At 30.6% G+C, this 10343-nt stretch overlaps 1 protein-coding gene and 1 pseudogene across 1 annotated transcript; both read right to left on the bottom strand.

The window, feature by feature from the left end:
- Nucleotides 1–233: 233 nt before the first annotated feature.
- On the bottom strand, nt 234–1599 carry LOC125869419 (probable ribose-5-phosphate isomerase 1). The gene has a single exon (XM_049550006.1). It carries the CDS (start codon nt 1237–1239, stop codon nt 433–435), a length of 807 nt encoding a protein of 268 aa, XP_049405963.1. The 5' UTR covers nt 1240–1599; the 3' UTR covers nt 234–432.
- Nucleotides 1600–6174: 4575 nt separating this feature from the next.
- Nucleotides 6175–8253, bottom strand: LOC125868867 (protein PIN-LIKES 2-like; annotated as a pseudogene).
- Nucleotides 8254–10343: the final 2090 nt, after the last annotated feature.

The raw sequence follows: 10343 nt of genomic DNA, 5'->3' as shown, positions 1-10343 counted from the left end.
TCTTTAAAGTGTTCATCAATAACCCCTTCAAAGATTGCAACTTTAAGGCAAATAACCCAACAATTCAATATATCAGTTGATGCAAAATGCACCAATTCTTTAATCCACATAAATATTTCAGCAAGAAACCAACTTTGAAGCCAAAAACACAAAGTTAGCACAAAGAACCAAGTAAGTATTTCAGCAAGGAACCAACTTTGAAGCCAAAAACACAAAGTTAGCACAAAGAACAAAAGTAAATATATCAGCAAGATAGCAACTTTGAGGCAAATACCCCAAACAATTCAATATATTATTTGGTGCAGAAAACACCAAAATTTTTTACTTGCCACATAAATGTTTTAGCAAGAACCCCCACCCCCACCCCCAACATCCTAATACCTCAGCTAAGGTTCCTAAAAGATAACAACTAATCAAAATTCAACCTTCTCCCTATAACTTATTAGTAACAGAGACACCAAGTTTTCCAGCAACAATAACAGTAGTAGCCATATCAATAAACATGCCATGCTCAACAACACCAGCAAGTCTCAAAATTGCATCACTTGCATCTTTCAAATCACCCATATCCTTCTTGAAATACAAATCAATAATATAATTACCATTATCAGTAACATAAGGCTCTTCACCTCCACTTCCACCTGCTGTTCTCAACTTCCCAACACATCCAGCTTCAATAAACAACATCTCAAGCCTCTTCAATGTAAACTCCCAACAAAAGGGCACAATCTCAACAGGCATAGCAAGTCCACTACCACCTATATAATTCACCAATTTTGACTCATCAACAATAACAATAAACTTCTTAGTAGCTGCCTCAACCATTTTTTCCCTAAGCAATGACCCTCCTCTCCCTTTAACCAAATTCATTTGAGGGTCAACTTCATCAGCACCATCAATTGCTAAATCAACAATAGGGTGTTTATTCAGATCTGATAAAGGGATACCAAGTGAAACAGCTTGTTCATGAGTAATCTTTGAAGTGGGAATCCCTACAATGTTCTTTAACTTACCACTATGTAAAAGCTCAGCTATTTTGTCAACAGCATGCTTTGCTGTAGACCCTGTACCTAAACCAACAACCATACCAGACTCAACAAACTCAACAGCTTTATAAGCAGCTACCTTTTTCAACTCATCTTGAGATAGAATAACAGGGGAAACAGAGGAAGATGATGACACCATCAATGAAGTGTCAACTTTTTTTGTACCAAAAAATTGAGGGTATGCAACAGCCATTGCTAAAACAACACAAAGATTGAGGAAAAATCAAGAATTCAAGATAAAGATTGAATCGTTAGCATAAAATTGTTAAAGGGGTTGGAGTATAATGAAGAATGAAACCATTAGAGTATATATATAGATGAAAAATCAAGAATTGGAGGAATCTGAATAAAGGGGTTTTCTTTATTTTGAAAAAAAAATTATTATCAAGATTGGAATTTGTGGAGGGGAGAAGATAATGTGTTTTTGGCGTTTGCTTAATTAGGGTTTATGGAGAATTTATAGGGAAATTGAGAGGAAAGGAAGGAAAGTGAAGGATTCGTGGGGAGAAAGAGGTGTGACAGAATCCTTGAAGCAATAAACAACTAGCAACCATTCACTGAATTTTTTCTTTGGTCTTTCTTATTATCTTGGATCTCCACTATATTTTGTGAGGCTCGTTTCGGGGCAACGCTTCCAACATGACTCGTTTTTAAAAATTTTATAAAATTTATATTTAGGGTTTAAATCTAAGACGTTTAATTAAATTAGTGTTTGGCTATAAGTTCTTAATAATTTTGACAATTGATAAAGTTTTAGCTGAAGTTTCACCATGTATTTCGTCATTTTGGAAAAATTATTTGATTTTAAAAAAATATGATTTATATCTATAAATTTATATTATCATTTTATAATAAACTTGTTTCGTGAAAAGTCATGATAATGAACGCAATTTATATGAATCTAAAAAAGGAAGAAAAGAAAAGTAAAATATGATTGATTTTGTATACGAAAAACTATTGCTATTACTATCTGTAATTGGAAGTGACTTTGGAGAGCAAGTTCAAATTTTTTTTGTATAAAATGTGTATATGAAAAAACAAAATAACTTTCTTGAACTTTAAACTATTTATTTATTTCAGATCATAATTTTTTTCAATGATTCAATTAATATGGTCTAAGAGGAAATATTAATTTATGATACCAATTTCGAGTGCCACCGTCATATGTCTATACAAATACTTTTACCTATTTGCTTAATAAAATGATCAAACCTACACATCAAGAAATATGCTAATTAATATAAGATTATTAAAAGCATCTTATCTCTAAGCATTTCATCTCCCATACAAATAAAGAAATAATCCATATATATATATATATATATATATATATATATATACCTTTACTTTTGATACTGGCCTCTGGTTTGAAATGAGAATTCTCTACTTTCACATGGTGTGATAGAGATTTTATATATATTATTTTCGAATTTAATATCTCGTATTTGAAAAATCACTTGCTCATTAACTAATTCGTGTTAGTTTCCTATATTTTTTTTGCCTTTCATTCTCTTTTTCACAAATTTATTATCCTATCTTATAAATTATTGTAGTGATTATCTTTAGTATCATAAGCAAAACATGTATATATATATATATATATCAGCTTAAACAAAGTTTTCTTTTTTGGTATCAATGTCCGTGAAAAAAACAACTTAAAAATTTATTTATATGTTATTATTTGTTTTTTTTTTTAGAATTTATTTTATTATAAAATCAAACTAATAAAAAGTATTGCTTTAAATATAAATAACTCGGAACCTGAAAAAAAGTAACCAATAAAAAAAAATATTGCTGATAAAAGTTATCAACACACTCAAAAAATTTGCGTATAATATATTGATACAAAATCATTGAAATTGACTATAGAAGCAGATTTGATTCTAAAGTGGGGACAATTATCTTTAGCATAGTTATAGAATTTTTCGAACCAACAATAAAATTATCTTTATACCATTAATACATTATAGATTTGAGCTACAATAAATATAGAAACAATTATTAATATTTATATTAAAATATATTATCTACAATAAGATGCAATGTTTCTTTGTAAGCTGCTAATATTTGATGCTTTATACATCGAATTGTTATAATTGTACAAATTTTATTTTATAATCATATAACAAGAAGTTTTCCGTCTTTTTTTCCTATTTAATGGGGCAATGTGAAAAGAATCCATAATATAGAGATTAATTAGCTCTAATACTCCCTCTGTCCACTTTTATTTGTCAAGTTGCGCTTTTCGAAAGTCAATTTGACTAATTTTTAAAGTTAAATTAGATTACGTTAATTCGATATTTTTTTTTAAAAAAATAGATATTCAAAAACTATACGAAAAGTACTATAAGTTGCAATTTTTTGCATATTAATATGATGAAAATATACATCGTAAAATATTGGTCAAAGTTCTTATTATTTGACTCTAAAAAAGGAAACCATGACAATTAATTATGGACGGAGGGAGTATTAAATATTAATAATACTTAGTACTTATAGTAGGTGCAGGAAACAAGGCATGCATCTTGCTTTTCGTTCAATTCTCCGCATATGTACCAAAAATATCTATAATGAAATAATTAAGATTTCTCGACTCTTCATCAAAAATTTCGAATTTGATTTCAGAAATAAAAAATCTTTTGGTAGAAAGTGTTTAGTATTTCCCTTAATTAATGAACGTATCTAGTGTAAGTTCAAGAGCAAACTAGTAATTTTGACTTTTTTACTTTTTATTTTAAGTATAAAGTTTAAGCTTTAACAATAAAAAAATTCTTCGATATGAAGCTAACACAAATTCAAAATAATCTGAAAGAAAGGTAGTTTGTTGTTTTATGGGTAGCAATTACTAGCAACATTATGTTGGAAGTCTAGTTTTGCTTTTGGACAGGGATTATTCTTTGGATATTCTAATCCATTTTGTAATGAAATTAGTGTCATTATTTGACTCTAAATTAATTCTCTCCATAATTCATGGAGAGGCGCAAGTGATTCATTCCAACTTTTTTAGCTGAAATATTATATTGTATGTATAAAGTATGGAAATGAAATTCATGTAGTCCACATACTTTTCATAATTTTCGTGTGTTTTCTTATGAAGAGAAGTGTGTCAAACTTTGAAAGTGGTGAAATAAACGTATTTTTCTATCTTTAATTCAGATGTCAGAGTTCACCATATGAATTAACTAATCAAACTGTAAACTAAATATCTTCGAAGTCAAACATACTTTCTTGTTCTAGGTAAAATCTTTGTATTTGGACAAGAACTCAAATGCCATCTTGAATTAAAATAGAGTGTTTGACCATTCCAATATAATTCAAAGTCTTATTTGCCTAGTCAAATGGTCTTCTCTATTTCCATTTATTTGTTTGCTTTAAAAGAAGAAAAATCATTTTCTAACTTTTGATTTGGATAAGTTTCAATTCAAGTCCTATAAATTTTAGTAAAAGTTTAGTTCTTGGTCCAAAGAACCCAATGTCCAGTTGATAAAATGGACCTGAGTTGTCATTTTACACCCCCAAACTTCCGTTAAATGCACTTTTATCCCTCTTAGTCAAATAAACCTTTTTCACATGTTTAAATATAGGATTTGGAAGATTAGAGAAGAATATTTATTGCCCAACTACCCAAATGTGTGTCTTGTAAGAGCAAATCTAATTATTTGTAATCTTATTTTCTTAGTATATACTTCATATTTTTCTTTAAGCGGTTATCAACTTATACGCATTTCAACTATTTTATCATAAACACGGGGGAGTGATTTATTAATTATTTATTGTGAGAAAGTGAGAGTGGAAAAATCTGAATCATTTCCGTTAACGAAAAGGATACATATGAACTAAATTATTAACGGAGGTCAAATTTGGACCATTTTAGACTATGAAAGTGAGTTTAATCAAGTGAATGTTGTTGAAAAAACTCAAAAACAATGGCAGAAACGAAAATGGATAGTTCAAACTTCAGGAAGACATATTTGAAGTCCGTCCTCGATAAATCAAACTTCAAACATGTATATCGGAAGTTTGGTCTTGATAAGCCAATCTTTTAATGCGTATGTTAGAAATTTACTTCGACAAGCAATATGTCAAACTTCAAATGTGAATTTTGCAACTTTTGTCTGAAGTCATAGCCCAGCAATTGGATCCAGTCAAAGCCCAATGAAATATTGATACACTAAGGCCCATTGGGTTATCACTAATCATACCCAGACAGGCCCAATAGGCTACTTGAAATAATATCACATTATTTTTCATCAATTTCTTCGTAATTATTCGTTTCATATTTCCTTACAATTAAAAAAAGAAGTGATCAACAACAACGAGTCCGCACCTTAGTCCCAAACATGTTGGGGGTAGGCTATATGAATCCTCACGGACGATGTTATTACTAGACATATTTTGACATATTGATCAAATTATTTGTCAATCAATTCAAAATAAATATAACACTATTCTATGTGCCAAAGGTTATATTGTGCTAAATGAATTATTAGTTCCAGGATCTTGGTTATGTTCAAAAAGAAATATTTCAATTTTCCCGATAGAGAAATAGAAACATATACGTGTATCGCGTGTGAAATACGTCTACAACAAGTTCTGTATAAGTTCTTAGCTTTGACATTTAGTGTACCCTAGGCGAATTCAGAAATTTTGACCTTAAGGGTGTTCAAAATTACTTTTAAAGGTCATGGTATATATCTATGAAAAATAGCATTTGACCTACATACATGGTGTGTTCAACTGACCACTCTTCGACATACATATAGCTTCCTCCTGCTACATGACACGAATTCAAATTAGTCAACCAATTGATTTCCGAAAAAAATATATAATGTCTTCTATGCAACATAGAGAAGCAAAAAGAAGTTAAAAAAAGATATGAATGTATTGGAACTAAGAAATGTAGTAAACTTACATTAATCAACATCAAGAGCAAGTGTGTCAGATACTTCAAAAGCTATGCATTTTTGGAAGATCCTATACAGATGTGACAATATTTTGGAGAGTCCGAGCAATATACAGTTGTGCATGAAATTAATCTCAGAGAAAAGTGAACTGCTTAAAGTAAACAACAATGTACAATGACAGTGAAAAAAGTGTTGAGGCTTCACTTACTGCATTGCCTCTCAAGCTAGCAATGGCTCCCAACAACTGCACTTGGCGTTGTATACTGCAACAACAGCACGAACGTATACATATGATCACCCTCGAGAAGAAAATTCATCCAATCAGCCAACGTAACGACTCCAATCCCCAACAGAGGAAGCACGAAAAGCCTAGCTATCGAGTGTTCTGTTTCTTTGTCCTTAAAGCCTAGCCACTCTGCTTCAACTAAAAGAGGCATACTAACCTCCTCCTCCTCGTCCTCCTTTTCATCGACAACCTTATAGTATCTCCATCATATGATTAACGAGTATATAAACAAGAATCACCGCGATGCATTAGGCAAAAGAAACATAAGCAACTCTATTCCTTTTACAATTAGGTTGATCCATACTATGAGCAAACTATAGCTAAGGGAAGATTGCTCGTGTTATCAAACGCGGTCATGATGATAATCAATCGAGTAAATTCTTGAGGGGACGACATATAATCACTACTAAAACACCTAAAACAAAGCCTATAATCGTACTTAACAACACGTTAACAAGTATAAACCACCAATGCACGAAATTATCAAGTGTAATCGATTGTCCCAAGTGAGTGAAGATCAAACATGGCAAGAAAAGTGCAAAGACAAGTTTGCTAAGAAGTTTGAAAGTTTCTTTTGGGACAATTTGTGCTTTTTTTGTGAGCAAGAACTAATCAAAAAATTGCTAGTGAAAGAAATTTAAGCAATGGGAGTAGAGTATTGTTATTAACTACCTCACTCAATAATCTAAACATCTTTTTCTTCTCGGTAGAGAGTGCTTTCCTAATTAGAGGGCCCTACACGACACAAATTCAGATTAGTTAGAAAGTGAATTTCCCAATATTATTATATTGAGCTTGTTGGAATTAAAAAAAAAGCTATAAATTTTGATTTCTTCTTTGGAAGAGAGTGCTTTTCTCTTTAGTGAACCCTACACGACACAAATTCAGATTAGTCAGAAAGTGAATTTTCCAATATTATTGAGGTTGTTGGAATCAAGAAAAACTATAAACTTTGATAAACTTAAAGCAACTTGTTTTCACCAGGTTGTTCGGACTCTTTAAAAAATATTGACGCATTCGATGCACACGTCAACAAAGTGTCGTAAGCAACATAGTTTACAAGACTATATTACCAATATCAAATTCAACAATTTGGTATTAGTAAAACATAATACAATATCAAGACTAATAAATATTTGGAAGTGTCATGTTTATAGCATAATTTATGGATTATTAATGAAAATAAATCACCAAGAAACAGGGTAAACTATAATCATTATCATAAGATCAATTAAAATAGTAATATGGAATCTGAGAAATCACATAAAAAAGATTATTTATATTAGTTTATGCATACGTAAAAAGTTGCCAGATATTGTTATCCCTTATCAGTTATCACATAGGACTCGGAAGTGTGAGAAAAAAAATTATTATTCTTATTAAAATAAGTGTAATTTTTCTATGATCTAATAAAAAGCCACTAGACGCTCTATCTAGTGATAAATTTGCACCAAAAAGGTGTAATTTTTCTATGCATCTACTAAACACAAAAAAAAATATATGAAAAATCACTTATTTTCTCCCAAATAATATTTTTAGTTGTATTATATGTCGATACATCTCATCCAAAGTTGCATTCAACTCCACTTTTCATGTGAAAATTTCATGGAGTATCTTATATAGTTATCGCTATTTGATATGTATTCATTTCCTTAATATAGTTTTGCAAATCTCTATCCATTTCGGAGTAACTTCAGACATGAGATGTTTGAACGTTATTTTGACAAGGTCTAATTTCAGAGAAAAATGTCTGAGATTTAGAAAAAAATAACTTAATTCAATCACATGGATGCAATCATATAAAAATGGTTGAACTTCAACCATTTAGGTTTGAATTTCGGCCGTATAAAATCTAATTTCAAACAACAACTCATATCTAAAGTTATTCTTAAATTGGTAGACTGACATTTTTTTATGCACTACGAATATGACTTAAATATTAGTGTCCCAAAATCGAGTATCTGTGCACTTTGGACCCATAGTTTGCCATATCTAACCCGTCAAATTTGCGGCCCATTTTTAACTCAAGCCCAATAGTTTTATTACCCCCAATTTGTTTGCTTAATGGCCCAATTGATTTAAGAAGAACAGATGCCAATAAGCCCAGCTTGAACCTTGTGGGTTATATCAAGTAAGCCCAACTTTAAACATATTACCAACTGCGCGAATGAACCTAAGATGTCTTGTAACCTGTCTTATTTTTACGATTATAAATTTAGATCTTTATGAAGGGTTATTTATAAAAAAATTCTGTGGCTTGATAATGTAAGAACTTTTTTCAAATTCGTCGATATATTTAAGTTAAATTCAAATGTTAGTAAAGTCTTCATCAATCCTCAAACGGATATAATTAATATACACTATTTATATTTAGCATGTTACTTGGCTTATTTATCGAATTACTAACGGCACATTCAATGGACAATACATGTAGTTATCATTTAGACGACTTGATTCTGGAAAAAAATTATTTTATAAAGTCATTGTATATCACTCAATTCATTCTAATTTATGTGATACTATTTGATTAGACGTAGAATTTTGTTTTTGAAAAAAGACTTTCGAATATTTGATCTTAAAGGATGATATTCTTTTTGGAATGAATGGAAGGAGTAGTTTGAACTAGTTAGGAACTAACTAGATAGTTGAGGACCATATAATTCTTCTCTGACCATGCATCTATCTCAAACTCCAAAAGCAACTAAAATTTGTCCTTTTTTTTATCAGGAAAACTACATTATAGTATCCCAAGATATTTATATTTTTTATGTTAGATATTGTAAGGCTTTTTTTTTTTTCAAAAGTAATTTTGATGTTTAGATGACTCAAAGGTTGTTGTATTTTTCTTAGGATTCCCCTGATGTGTAGGACAAGAAAGTACCCCTTTCAAACACAATAGGCAGTATGACTTGTCATTTCAATCTGTCAACTCATCCATTTTGCACCATAACTTCACATAATTTCCATCTCCTTATTTTCTTCTTTGATCCCTTTTTTAAGGTGAAATATGCATTCTTATATTACTCATCATAAACTTACTATATAGTTGATGGATCATATGTTGTTTTTTTCCCCATTGATACTTGTGTCTTCATTTGATCTTTTCTTTTGGAATTTCCTCTATTAACCTTAGTAGGGTAGTTTCAACATGATTTTGGAAATAGATTCTTTATATATGTTTACAAGATAGAGTAAGATTGCATACCCACACTTTCCTTTTTATATTTAACTTGTGAAATTATACTGAATGTATTGTGTAACAATCCAATTTATTAGTGATATTGTCCACTCTGAGTATAGGTCAGCACGACTTTAAAACACGTCATTGTAGTGTGTAAGGTTGCTTATTTATATATCCAACATCTCAATCATGTTTTGTCGATGTAGAACTTCTTATCTTAAGCTAGGGTGTCATATACACCCTCTCTTATGGACTTAGTGTTCTCGATGAGGTTTGCCCCACCGCATGACCCACATCAACAAAACTGACACAAGAGTGACTCTGATATCATTTGTAATATCTAAGACTGCTAGTGATATTGTCCGCTTTCTGTCTAGACCCACACGACTTCAAAACATATCATTAGTATGTAAGACCTACTTAATTATACTCCCAACATCTCTCCTGTGTTTTACTGATGTGAGACTTCTAATCTTAAGCTAAGATGTCACGTATTGTTACTGTACTATACTATACAATAACATGGTCCCAGTTGTTCATTTTTTTTTACATAGTTCCCTACTTTAAATCAGGTATGAGCCACTGGAAATGAAAAAAAACTCTTATTGAGAGTATCACTTTCAAAAATGGTTCCTACAATGCGTGAATCAAAATATACTCGAATTTCATTACTAATATCGAATATCAAATAGAAAAAAGAAATTTCCTCTGAAGGAAGAAAAGAAAATCAACTTTCACTTTATGACTTGTGACCAAGACATTAATTACTGTACTATACTATAAATTGTGACTAATTTGATTTTATATTATATGTCCTCGTCTCTAAGTTTATGATATGAAATTATGAATATTGTGATATTTGAGGGCTGGCTCATAAAGGTGGGTCTAGCAAAAAGTTGACAAACTTCTTGATTGATAATTTTTTT

Source organism: Solanum stenotomum, chromosome 6 (genome assembly GCF_019186545.1).
Source record: "Solanum stenotomum isolate F172 chromosome 6, ASM1918654v1, whole genome shotgun sequence".
Taxonomy (NCBI): domain Eukaryota; kingdom Viridiplantae; phylum Streptophyta; class Magnoliopsida; order Solanales; family Solanaceae; genus Solanum; species Solanum stenotomum.
Note: the sequence above shows the minus strand (reverse complement) of the source record. Positions and strands in the feature narration are given on the sequence as shown.

Bases quoted from the DNA above. Each gene is read 5' to 3' on its own strand.
- LOC125869419 (XM_049550006.1), bottom strand. From the start codon at position 1,239: ATGGCTGTTGCATACCCTCAATTTTTTGGTACAAAAAAAGTTGACACT.